The 14,319-nt window shown below is 37.4% G+C and overlaps 1 protein-coding gene across 2 annotated transcripts in view; it reads right to left on the bottom strand.

The window, feature by feature from the left end:
- Positions 1-14,319, bottom strand: part of Rbm15 (RNA binding motif protein 15) — a 28,946-nt gene that overhangs the window by 7,122 nt on the left and 7,505 nt on the right. Inside the window, exons 2-3 of one of the 2 annotated variants that reach the window (XR_009594763.1) lie at positions 12,581-14,146; positions 5,451-5,604 (exon numbers count right to left, since the gene is read on the bottom strand). Coding sequence is in view for 1 of the 2 variants with exons in the window: in XM_021631657.2 (XP_021487332.1) it covers positions 14,124-14,146 (23 nt within the window). In the remaining variant the exon portion in view is untranslated. Of the gene's footprint in view, positions 1-5,450; positions 5,605-12,580; positions 14,147-14,319 lie in introns of those variants that run through there. The other variant, XM_021631657.2, reaches the window with a different exon arrangement.

Genomic DNA, 14,319 nt, shown 5'->3' with positions numbered 1-14,319 from the left:
ACTCCTGCAGCTGGCCTTCTCTGACCAGGCCCACTCCTACTTCCCATTTACAATCATCCTCATTCAATGCCCCAATGACCATTCCCAACATGTAAAATCACATCTAACTTCCTTTACGGTGTTGGAGACAGAACCATTAGCATCACAGGCAAGAATACTACCACTAAGCAACATCCCCAGCTCCCAGTCTAACTTTAAAATGAGCACTTTAAGCTCACACTTCAATTTTCTCTACTAGTATGAAGGATCAACAAGGTAGTTTTAACATTTTTAAAATTTGTATTTAGCTATTTTTAAACAGTTATCCCTGGCTGGCCTCAAATCCAAAATCCTGCTTCAACCTCCCAGAATTACAGGTGTACATTATCACAACCAGCTACAGGTTTTGACATTAAATATATGTCTAATATTCATTAATTTTTTTTTACATTTAACACATAAAACAACATAAATAAAAATAATATGGGGCTAGAGAGATGGCTCAGAAGTTAAGAGCACTTGCTAATCTTCCAGAGAGACCCAGGTTCCATTACTGGCACCTACCCACAAGCTTACACACACAGTGTGTAGCTACAAATGTAGGGATCCTATGCCCTCTTCTGGCCTCCATGGGCACTAAACACACACAAGGTACACAGATACATACAGGCAAAACCCCCATGCACATAAAATAAAATAAAAAGCCTAAAACATTAACCCCCCCCCATACAAGAAGTGACCAGTAATAAATCTCAGCTCTACTACTTGCTACCATTGGATTTCCTAAGTTGTTCAACATCTCTGAGCCCCAATTTTCTCCTCTGTAAAATGAGGATACTACCACCTACCTCCCTCATAGATTATAGTGTGAAGACTAGATGAAAATATACCTTCCAAGCAAAATATCCTTCATGAACAGTAATCACTACTTTTTTCTGTCTTCTATGTCAAAAGAATAAAACCAATATTTCTCCTTCTGTTTTGAGCAGCAATTATTTTCATAAGATTTCAACAACTTATTCTTTCCAAACTCAGCACACTGTATATTAAGTAGGACCATCTGAGACTTTCAAATTGACTTAACTCAGACAGGCTTTATCAATCTCAAACACCCAAGCTTTTCATCACTTTGTAAGTGATAACAAGGCACTCAAAACCTAGATAATAAGAATTGAGAAAGGCTGAATCTCATGCAAGTAAACTACACACACCTGTATTTTCAGAACCCAAAAAAGTGGAGGCAAGTAGTAAGAGAGTCACAAGTTAAAAGGCCAGGCTGTTTTATGAGAACCTATTTCAAAGCATATTTAAAAGAGAGAGAGAGAAAGAGAGGACAGATTCCCAGATTTATGAAGCTAAAGACTTCTACAACTAATATGTAGACTGTACAAACACTACACTTCTGATATTTCTATTCATTAACTGTATTGTTGTTTTCATTGACAATTTGATGTTATATAACTACTTTCCAGGAATCCATAACATAGGAACATCACCCCAAATACACGTGAAGTTTAAGAAAAGCACAATATTTCACTAATTATTTCCCTTTTCCCCCAAGGGCTCCCTAGTAGACAAAAGGGAAACAAGCATTAGGCAGCATAAATGAGTACAGTTGAAAATCAGAATGTCAACATCTAATAACTGTCACTACAGTGAGTACTTAAGTTTAAAAAAATTATTTTTCAGACAGGTTCTCATGAAATTGTCCACTCCAGTCTCAAATGCTCCATGCAGCCCTCAATTTTGCCTTAGCCTCTTGAGTAATTAGAATTTATAGGCATGCAAAACAGTTTTCAGCTAGCTGTCCACTTTTTGTGGACACTATCTTATTTTTGTCCACTATCTTATTTCATCTACTTATTTATTTATATGGCCTTTAGTGACAGGATCTCATGTAACTCAGGCTGGTCTCAAACTCTCTAATAGTTGAGGATGACCCTGAAATTCTGAACCTACCTCTATCTCCCTAGTCTGTGACTACAAACATGTGCCACCATGCCTAGCCTATTTTTTGGTGGTGGTGGGGGAGTTGTTCTCAATATAGCCATAGCTGTCTTGAACTTATTCTATACACCTGGCTGCCCTTGAATTGAGAGATTCACCTGCCTCTGCCTCGAGTGCTGGAATTTAAGGTATGCACCAACATTGACCAGCTGCCTCGCCTAATCTTAATCTTCATACAATTTAGTACCCTTTTTCCAAATGAATACTGAAAATCAAAGAAACTTAATATTTAGTTAAGTATAAGTCACAGCCCAAACAATCAATGTAAAACCTCATCATTTTTCCTTTATATCACCTTAACATCTTGGAAGTACAAAAAACTATAAAAATTAACTTAAGTGAAACAGCTCTAAGGGGCTCAGAGGTTAAGGGCACTGGTCTCTTTCAGGGGTCCTGAGTTCAACTCCCAGCAATCACACGGTGGTTCACAACCATCAATAATGAGATCTGGTGCCCTCTTCCGGCATATGGGCAGAACACTGTTACATAATAAATAAATAAATCTTTTTTTTTTAAATAAACAAATCTTTAAAAAAAAGAAACACCTGTAAATTTGTTTTAGCTCAAAGATGGCCTAAAATTATACTAAGAAAGAACCCACTCCTCAAAATAAAAACCACAACTATTATCTGAGATTATCTGCTACAGTGCATCAACAATGCAGCTTCCAGAAAATGACAAATGAATAAATGAACCCCTTTAATAATTTTCTAGTCTCCCAGTGGCAAATATCCTTAAGCCATAGGCTAAATCCATTTTGCCACAAATATTCAGACTCACATTTGGCACTTGTGTTCTTAATATACACACAAAAAAAAACATCAACAAAATAACCAAGTTATGTGGAATCAACTTTCAGAACAGTTTAAAGCCAATGTTTTATTACTGGTTAGTGTTGGTAGGGGTGGGGGGCTAGTACTGACTAGAATTGTGATGGAATACAAGACAAGTAATTAAAAAAAAAAAAAAAAAAAAAAAAAAAAAAGATGAACCTCTCGGGGCTGGAGCATTAAGAACATTGGCTGCTCTTCCGGAGGACTAAAGTTCAATTCCCAGAACCCACAAGGAAGTTTACAACCATCTGTAACTCCAGTCCCAGGAGGTCTGATACCTCTTCTGGCTTTCTTAGGCACATGTGTGATACACAGAAATACATGAAGAAAAAAACAAACAAGCAAACAAATACTCATACACAGAAAGAAAATTTAAAACAAAACAAAACAGAAAGACAAACCTATGGTGTTGCTTGATCCTCTCCAGCAGAGGCTATACTATAAAATCTTTCAGTCTAAACAACGAGCAGTGACATCTCAGTAGTGGTGGTGACACATTGCCTATAACCTCAGCATTCAGAAGGGTGAGGCAGGCCTGCTAACAACTTGAGATTAGCCTAGATTTTATAGCAAGATCGTGTCTAGAAAACAAAACCAAGCCCAAAGACTACACTACAAAACCCTAAACTTCAGTGAGGCCTTTTCAGGAATGCAAAGAATAAAGTAGGATCAAGGTGACTGGGCTGGTCAGAATGGAGGGGTTCTGGAGATTTTATTTATTTTTATGCCTGAGTGTTCTGCCTACAAGTTTGTTCACCACATGGATGCAGTGCTCCTGGAGGCCAGAAGGGCATCAGATCCCTTAAGACTAGAGTTATAAATAGTGAGCTGCCATGTGAGTTCTGGGAATAGAACCTAGATCCTCTAGAAGAAGAGCAAATGCTAGTAACCAGTTTGGTGAGATTTTTTTTTTTTAATTTTTTTTTTTGTGTGTGTGTGAAATACTTTTGTTTTCTTTAATTCTTTATTAATTACACTTTATTCACTTTGTATCTCCCCTGTGGTTCCCTCCCTCCTCCCGTCCCAATCCCTCCCTTCCTCCACCCTCTGCATGCATGCCCCTCCCCAAGTCCACTGATAGGGGAGGTCTTCTTTTCCTTCCTTCTGATCCTAGTGAATTAGGTCTCATCAGGAGTGGCTGAACTCCACAAGGAGAGCAACAGAACCAAAAACTCTGTGCACAGGGGTCTTTCCTGAGACTGATACTGCAATCAAAGACAATGCATGGAGATAACCTAACACCCCTGCACAGATGTAGCCCATGGCAGTTCAGTATCCAAGTGGGTTCCATTGTAATAGGAACACGGACTGTCTCTGACATGAACTGATTGGCCTGCTCTTTAATTACCTCCCCCTGAGGGGGAAGCAACATTACCAGGCCACAGAAGAAGATGATTTTTTCAAATTTTAAAACCAAGACAAATTGACTATTCTTAAGTATATATGTGTCTGGATGCCTGACAGCAAGCAGTACACCAAACTTTCTAGCTGTCTTTCTGCTTCTGTTTGACCCTAAAAATGAAACTCAGTTGTTTCTACCCTATACAAGCCCCAGCTAGCATAACAAAAAGAAATGAAAATCATATACAATTTTAATAATACCCACTTTCAGGCATGTAAAATCTTTTAAAATGAGTTTACTTTCCAACTGACAAACTTCCAACATCATTTTTCCACACAGGATCACACTATATAGTCCAGGCTGGCCCCAACCTTATCCTCTAATTGTTGGGATTATAGTCATGTGTACTGTACTTGACCAACTTTTACAGCATACACTATTTTCAGAAGTGATAAATCTAAATGGAAATAAAGCCAAGGTGGCCTCCTCTTTGGTCTGCATAACTTACATTCTTTTAGTGGAGAAAAGATCACTTTATTCCTTTAATAGTATGTAATAATATATACTCCTAATATCTTTTAAAAGTGAGAGTTCAGAATGTCTTTCTTTGCATCTCAAAGCTAGTGAGATTTTAATGTTATTTAGACGGACCAACCTGTAAATCATGGAGTTTGTACTATCAAGTAAACCAACTTCATGTCTAAATTCTACAGCTGTTTAGCAAAGCTTGCTGGAGTCACAGGATGATGACTCAAGAATTGGCAGGTATCTTAAAATATATAAATAATAGGTCTGTGCCTAGATGAGAACAAATCCTACTTAGCTAAGAGAGAAAAAAAAGCTAAGAACTTGTAAGAAGAACAGAATTTGTTTTGCAATGGGAAAAAAAAGTAGATCTCTACAAAGAGACATAATCCATGTAGATTTTTACAATGCCCCCTACACATATTCTATATGACACTTTTCACTTACTAGAAAGGTATAATAGAATAGGGTACAAAAAAGAAAAGAAAAAAGGAATATTGTGAGTCCCTTGAGTAAAAAAATAAACTGAAAGTGGTAATTCTATTTAGTTTATTCCCTTAAGAAACGTTAAATCAGGGTCACTAGAAAAATAAATCCATATTTAAACCCTCATTATGTTTAATGACTTGATGTCAGTTTCCTTTCAAGTAAAAAATAGTAGTTTCTATTTAAGAACACTTTACCACTCACTTTTATGTGGAAACTGATACCAGGCCATCACTGGTAAGATACGGGTTTATAATATGGAACTGAAAGAAACTTACCCTTTCCCTCTGTGCAGCTCTGACTTCCAACCCAGTTTCTACAGAAACAGGAGGACAATGTCAGTGCCAGAAGTCTGGCAATTAGAACTCCTCTTTTACTTGTTGAGTAATAAAGCCATATCCAAAAGTCAGATATAGGTTTTGCCAGTAGTTCCTAAAAAGAAACCCAGGAAGAAAAAAGATGTTTAACTATTTACTGTACTTAGACAGCTACCTTTAAGCCTGGCAATTTAAAAAGTAAACAGAGATAGTCAATGTTCTATATTTAAATATATATGCATAAATATACATTAATGCTTCAGTTCAATCATCCCCAAAGGAAAGCAAACAAAGTATCTCAAAAAACAAAACAAACAGAATAAACCTACAATAAAATCCCTGATCTATTTGATTCTCCACTAAAAACAAATCTCTCGTTTCTGAGGATAAATCATAATATTGTAAATGAATCTTTGAAAAGTTTCCCAGAGAAACAGACATTACTGAGGTTAATGAAAATTCCCCTTAAATTATATACTACAAATTTATAAATAAAAAACTATAGAATATGAAAATAAACTAGCTGCAATTTGTCAATGGATATCAACATGGCTGGCTGCTTGGCAACTATATTTCAGAACACTTTATTGTTAAAAACCTACACATTAAAAATACCATTCCTTTACCTAAACTGGTATAATGCAGATTAAAATTATTTTCTGAATATTATACTTGACCATATCCTTAAATAGACATGAATATTTGTTTTCTCAATGTGCTTTGTTGCTTTGGTATTATAGACTGAGTCTTGTTTCTGTGTGAAGAAAATTAGTCTGGGAAGTATAATTTAAAAACAATTTAATTAGGAACCATTCCTCAATCATGCCCACCCCAAACTTCTAGGTTAGAGCAAAGCTCAGTGATAGAATACTTGCCTCTGATGCAGGCCGTGGGTTCTACCCATAGCAAAAAACTAAATAAGTAAATAAAGTGGAACCCAAAACCCTAAATCATGGGGCATCTAGCAACACAGTACCTTAAATATGCTCACACCTGTATGAGTGTGTGTGTTTGTGAGTGTGTGTCAGGGAGTATTCTATCCCATGGCGTGCATGAGTCAGAACAGGAAAGAAAAAAATTATAAATAAACCTAACAAATTATTCAGGAATCAACCAGGTAGGATAGGCAAAAACAGTACTCCTCTCATCTTTCTGTTAACTAAGGCTGGTGGTTTTCTGCCCATCTGAAGCTGACCTCAGTACTCTTAGTCCTACTTCCCTTGTAAGTAAGCAAATATCTATTTTATACGTGTGTGTTGGTTTTCTCCTGGGGTTTTTGTTGTTGTTTTCCTGAAACAAAGCAAAATAATAAATGCTTCCCAGTAATTTTCACCAATGCAACTTTGGGGCTTATGCACAAGGAATACGATTATAATTATTTTTTTATCACAGAGAATACTGTATCTAGATCAAAAAGTTTCTTAAACTTTTTTGTGTGTCCAGGCTCAAACCCAGTGCCTCCCACACACTAGGCAAGCATCTGTCTAATTTTAATGTATATACAAATTACCTGCAAATTTCCACCCCATCCACCAGGTCTAAGGCTCATTCTACATTCCTAACCACCTCCCCAGTGATACTAATGTCATACTATCAGACTTGGACCACCCTTTTGGCAGCTGGGATCTTATAAGTTAAGCAATATATGTACTGTACTAAACCAAAAAATTGTATTGTTGTTTTTTTTTGGGGGGGAGGGGTTGTTTTCTAACAATTCTTAAAAGGTTGTGTATTTCTGAGTTTTTATGAAGTTTGTCTCCAGAGCAGTGGTCTTAAATGCTGGCAGCACAGTAGAATTACTTAAGCACTTACAACAAAGGAAAAACAAATTCCTGAAGGTTTTTTGTTTTTTCGAGACAGGATTTCTCTGTGTTAACAACCCTGGCTGTTCTGGACTCACTTTGTAGACCTGACTAGCCTCGAACTCACAGAGATCCACCTACCTCTGCCTCCTGAGTGCTTACCCCACCACGCCTAGCTCCAATTCCTGAGGCTTTACAGAGTCATTCTATCTACCCCAATTCAAATCAATCTGAGGAAGAACTTCAGCTTTTAGAATTAAAATTCCCTAAGTCTCTCGAGGGGTTCTTATGTATAGTCAGTGTTAAGACTTCTGCAATAGAATGTAGAAAAACCCCAATTAAGGAGAAGTTTACTGATGCGTTTCTATAAACAAAGATATAATGGCATATCCCAGCACTTGAGAAGTAAAGACATGAAGACAGAAGTTCCAGGTCACCCTTGGCTACATGGAGAGTTCTAGGCCAGTCTGGGCTACAAGACACTGTGTCCAAAAACAAAACAAAAAAGTACACTAAATTATAAGACCCTCATCTTGGGAGTCAAGTGGAACTATTAATATACAATTTCTATACACTAAAATATAATTATATGGGATGATTTTTAATACGCATTAAAATACGTAATAAAACCACATAGACCTCTGTTAAATTTTATGATAGTTCTATTGTTGCACAGGTGCACTAACAGGCTCATCCATTAACAATAAATTAAGTCCTTTTCCTGGGTAAAAAGGAAATCCACAACCCCAGCGCTCAGGGAAGCAAAAGTAGGCGGATCACTGTAAGTTCGAGACCAGCTTTCTGATAGAAAGCAAGTCCAATTTATACAAGTAAAAAAAAAAAATCTGTTTTGCATAGATAATAACCATGGAGAGACTCTTTAAGGTTTTCTCTCTCTCTCTCTTTTTAAAGACAGCCTCTTTTCCAAGCCTCTATGTAGCTTGGAACTTGCTACCTAGACAAGGCTGCCCTCAAACTCAAGAGATCCATACGCCTCTGCCTCTAGTGCAGGGACTATAAGGTAAGTGCAACTGTATACAATTAGACCCTTTAAATTTTAGAATGAAAATTTAGTTTGATACCACTAAAAATTCTAAGTGATGAAATACAGAAAGTATACTTCAGAAACCATGTATGAATACAATGGAAACCGTAGTAACAACTTAAGAAAACAGAAAGACTATCAAGCAGCAGATGATAATGCACTAGAGGAAGACCATTCTGACAGCTCACGGTGATCCAGTTAGAAGCCTTAAGAAGCAAAACCTGAATAACTATAAAAAACACGAAGTGAAACTTCAACGGTATAGCACATACTTAAGCATGCTGGAAGCATTGGTCCAATATCCACAAAATAAAATTTTAAAACACACTAAAGAGAACCATCATGAGATGGTTAAGTAGGCTTTCACAGAAAGCCTGAGTTCAGTCTTAAGACAAACAAGGAAAAACAACTCCACAAAGTCATCCTCTTAGCTTCATATGTGTGCCTACACACATATCACATATACACATTTTTCTGTATATGGATGTTCTGTGTGTACGTCTGTACATCACATGCCTGCCTGGTGCCTGAGGCCAGAAGAGGGCATCAGAGTCCCTGGAACTGGAGTTATAGATAACTGGGCCACCAACCATGTGTGCTGGGAATCAAAGCTGTGTTCTTTGGAAGAACAACCAGTGCTCCTAATCTCTGAGTCTTCTCTTTAGATCCAATTTAAAAAATAAAAACAGTACACAGTCACAATCTTTATAGAAATGCCATTTCCTTTTGTTCATTAATGCATGCATGGGTGCACATACAGAAATGCTTTCAATTTTAAGATAGACTTTAGTCATATTAATTTCATATTAACATCTGGTAGTTCAAGGATACCCCAATAAGTTCCCGGTTATATTTTACTTAGTCAAGATATATAACCTTCTAGTGTCACATTAGCATTTCTCTGCTGCCACCCAACCCCTGTGTACGTGTGTTGGGTTTAGTGCCAACACACTAAATTGTATTGTTGCTCTGGAGACAAACTTCATAAAAACTCAGAAATACACAACCTTTTAAGAATTGTTAGAAAACAACAATACAATTAGGGTTTAGACAGTTATAGAGCCTAGGATCAAACCCAGGGCCTTATGCACCGTATGGCAAGTGCTCAGCCACTGGGCTACATCTCCAATCCTTCAAGTGGCATTTGTTTGTTGGTGAGGCAAAATTAAATACTAAGCAAGAAGAGTGCCTTGAAGAAATAACAGATTACTAAACTGCTCCTTAAATGACATATTTTTTTTCTGTTGTTTCATTTTAAGACAGGATCCTGCCATGTAATAGGGCAGACTGGCCTTGAACTCTGTCCTGCCTCCCAAGTGCTTGAGATTACAGGCATGTGCCACAGCACTCAGCACTTTTAGGTAGCAACTTTAATTGACAGTATTTACAGTTTTGTTCTGTTTACGCCAACAATTTTGAGCTTATCTTCTGGGAGCTCCTCTTTTCAGCTCTGAAACACAACATTCTTTGATCTCCTACTTACACTTCTTTCCAAGCACCATTTTTGTTCATTCCTCAAACATGATATGACCCTTCCTTATACCTCTGCACTCTATGCTCTCAGGTCAGTGTTATTCAACTCATAGCCCAACAACCACAAAACAGCAGAATTTACAAGCTACTCTGAGCTTGTAAAGGAACAAACTCACAGCTCATGGTGGTCCTAACAAATCTCAAAGTAGCTATACAATGGAAAAGCAAAGAGCCTATTTCACAAATATTAATACAGTATCACTTGCAATTAACTGCCCACACATTTTCTCAAGTTTACAGCTTTAATCCTATCTATGGTCTCCAGAGAAGGGGAAGAAGAAAAAAAAAAAGTAGTGAGGCAAAACTAAGGAACATGAAAGCCCTAGGCTAGAATCCTGGATCCATAGTATCATATTAGAATGTAGAACACTTAAATCAGACAATGCACATAAAGCAGTCTGCAGAATGCTTGACATTAGGTACTCAGTAAGTGGTTGCTGTCAATATGCTGCAATTGATGATCCATCTCTACCATCTCCTAGTTGCTTGTCCTTTGGAGTTTATTTTGGTTGACCCAATCACCATACTACTTTTCCAAAATTTAGTCTGTATATCTTTTCCATTCACCAAGTTACAATAATCTTATTCATATGTGTCTCTGACCTGCCCATCACAAACTCCCTCCACCATTCCATATCTTCTAACAAAATCTTTTAGGCTTTTCTTAACCATCCCAACTTGAGACACCTAATATATTGTCATATCCATTATTAGCTACAAGAAAACCAAAAACAAAACAGAAAACATTAGCAACTGATCTGTTGCTAATACTTTCTACTATCTTAAACTGTTAAACTTTTCCCTAGTGGTTGAACTATTTACCTCTTTATACCTAGTTCCTTAATTACTGTATAAACTGTTAATTAGTGTATATCACTTAATTAGTGTAACACTGTTAACAGTGGTAGAAACTACCTGACACTTTCTTCTATTTCCTAGTCTCAGAATCTTGGTTCATAATATATAGTCAATATTCAAACTATTAAAAACTTAGGCTGGGCCGGGCACACGTCTTTGATCCCAGCACTAAGGAGACAGAGGCAGACTGATTCCTCTGAGTTTGAGGCCAGTCTGGTCTACAGAGTGAGTTCTAGGACAGCCAAGGCCACACAGAGAGAAACACTGTCTTAAAAAACAAAACAAAACAAAAAACACTATAAAGCCAGATGTGGTGTCACATGCCTGTAATCTTCACACTTAGGAGAAGCATAAGCAGGAAGATCTTGAGTTTGAAACCAGCCTGAACTTCAAAAGCAAGACTGTCTTAAAAACCGAAGTAAACAAAAAGCTTGTAACCAATTGACTTACGCTATGGTAATAGCAATTTACAAAATCTAAGTTTACTTAAGGCAATCCTTATTTTCAATTTTAACCATCATTACTAAGCTTTTAAAAATGAACTCAAATTAATTCAGGTCTCCTAGAACAATGCTACATCCAGATTATAATAAAAACACTGGGAAACCATAAAAACGAATTCAAAGAGCAGTTTCCACATTTTAAAATCAGAACACTCCATCTGTTAACTTTCCTTCAATGCAGCTAAGCATACTTAAATTTTATGAATACCAATATCAAAACAGCACTACACTGCATACCTTCCCATTTTGAATATACTATATAATGCTTTAAAAAAAAGCTCTGCTTTTACACACCCCTCTCTCATTTTTGAGATGAAACCTGATACCTCAGAAAGCTAAACACATAAGCAATATAACATAATCGTCCTAAATCTCCAGTTAAAATATTTGACTACTAATTCATTAACTTTAAAAGACTAGCAAGAGAAAATACAATGAGAGCTGGCATTTCTAATAGGTATAAACTGCTTAGATACGCAAGGAAAGCTCAATTGGCAAAGCCTTACATGAACGACCTCATAAGCAAAGTTGGCTTAAAAATACTTGTAAATAACACATCAAGAACCTGAAAAGGCCTGGTTTTCTCATTCTGTCCCTCTCACTTATCAGTGTGATATATATGCTGAAGAGCTAAACCATCCAAGGGGCCCAAACAAACTTAAGGGGGAAAGTAGCCAGTACAGACTAGCTACTAAAATTTCGAGACTCCCTAAATCTTATGGAAGTTATGAACTGTTCTATTCAAAATTTTTTTGATCCCATTGAAAACAAATTGAGGAAGTTGTATGATATACAAAGAGCGCTGTGCTTGCTCATTTATTAGTGTGCAGACAATGCGCAGGCTACTAGGATAACTGGACAACGAAAATGGTAAGACAAAAATCTATTCACTTCCCTCAGGTTGCAATTGCCTAAATCTGAGGGACAAGAAAATAAATATAAGACCATTCTGAATAAAGCATCTATCATTTAAAAAAAAAATTAAAAATATCCTTGAATGTTGATATCTGTAAGTTCTCTTGCACCATTAAATCACAATGAAAGGTAAACACCAGGGCTACTGGCAGATGTCAAAAATTTAAAAGACAACAATGCTCAAGTCTATAACCAAAATGCTAACACTTTGGCTCCCACATTAAAATATTTTTTCAGTCGATAAAATATACTCAAAAATAAAACACACAAAAAATTATCAAGAAGTTGCAGAATTTTGTAAATATTAAGTGAGGGGAGGGCGCTTGTTAACAGCAGCAGTGTCTAAAGACTTCCAAGCAGAGAAACATTAACAGAAGCATCAAACACCCTCTCCATAGTAATTATATATTTTTGACCTCTAAGAAACCCTCTTACCTGTTTACAAGTTTATACAGCTGTTTACCACTGGAACACCACCTTGCAGAGTATAACCGTGGCATCCTTGGTTGATAATCACCTGTTGCCTAGCAATCATCATCCCGCATGGAGATAAGACAGCACTAGGGCTCTTCCATCCGAGGTTAAAATTCAAAACAAGCCCAACAAGACTGCATGTCAAGGTGGTCTTCGTCTGCAACTATTAAGTTTAAAACTGGCAAACAACCATGGTGTCTGAAGCCAAAGGTGCAGAACTGCTGGCTTCCTCTTGAACTCCAGCGTTGTCACTGTGCACTGAAGTATCCTGCTGCAAACAGGAAAGTTTTTCTCCTGTACTGGGAACAGGCTTCCAAAGCTCAAGAGCCCCTGTACAGGATAATGCAGGAACTAAAGGCAAACAAAATCCTCTTTAAGGATGCCTCCTCCATTTTTTTTCCTCACAATCTGTACTACCAACCGAAGTGACTGGGCCTGAGTGTGCGTTCGAACCTATGAAACCGTCACGGTGCATGCACATCCAAGGCATGTGGAACCACAGGTCAAATAAGGCACAGAAACCAAGTAACGGTTCTAATTACAAACGCTAGCTCTCAGGAACTCTTCATCCATTCAGAACTAAACCCATCACTGCATAACTCTGGTAAGAAGCCCCTGGAGACGGAGGAGCTCCTCAAATGTGTCAGGAAAGGCTTTATTAACATCATCATTAACATTTAAAAAGCAACCGGAGCATTTCTCCTTCTTTTGGCAATTTGGTGCAAATGTTAAGTGCAAGATAATGCAATTTCAAACTTTTCTTCAAATTAAAAAATGAAACTAAAGCCAAACGTGATGGGTGAACAAAATAAATCAAAACTTATATTTCAGGAACTCCGGCTCTTCAAACCAGCAAAGCCCCCGACTCGTGCACCGTGGTGAGGCTTAGAGTGCTTGCCCGGCTTCTTGCACGCCAGCAAACAGCACCCTCATCCTGTTGAGGACCAGAAGCAAACAATCCCCTTCACTGCAAACAAAGGGGGTCACTGTAACACTATGATCCTTCAGAATTGACACACCGTGATAGTCAAAACGAAATTGATGGTCTCCCTGCTTCTTGCTCAGGACATACAAGATCTGAGCAGCAGCAAGTACCCCCTCCGCTGCAAACAAAGGGGTCAAGGTTTGCCGTCAATTCACTTCCAGGCAGAAAAACATTTTCCTCAAAAGAAACAATTTATTTAGAATAAAACAAAAGCCGCTCAACTGTGAGCCCATGTTTGAGTGACAGCTACTTTTAAGCTGTGTGAGCCATAAAAAGGGTTTTTCTTTACTTTTCCAGAAATCTTGTGTACACAGCACAAAGCAAAGAGGTCATTTTTTTTCCACTTAAAACACCGGCATTGGCATCACAATAGCAGATACACAATGTTAAGCTGCCATTTTAGTAAAATGCACAAAATACTAAACAGATTAGCTTTCTTCCATCAGAGGCCCATGTAAACTCCACATAAGCCACAACTTCTCTTCAAAAAGGTCCATTAGAGCTTTGAATTCGGTATCTTCATCCGCTGTTCACCAGTTTTGCTTGCGGGAGGGGGAAAAAAAGGTTATTCAGTACAAACGTTTACAGTATTAAAAATATATATATTTCCCCTATGCCATTATAGATGAACATAGTATTAACAAGACCTTCCTTGGATAGTCCACTTTAACTTCAAAAAGCACCAATAATATCCACTGGCACAAACCTTGAAATA

Source organism: Meriones unguiculatus, chromosome 10 (assembly GCF_030254825.1).
Source record: "Meriones unguiculatus strain TT.TT164.6M chromosome 10, Bangor_MerUng_6.1, whole genome shotgun sequence".
Taxonomy (NCBI): Eukaryota; Metazoa; Chordata; class Mammalia; order Rodentia; family Muridae; genus Meriones; species Meriones unguiculatus.
This window is presented reverse-complemented; position numbering and strand designations above follow the sequence as displayed.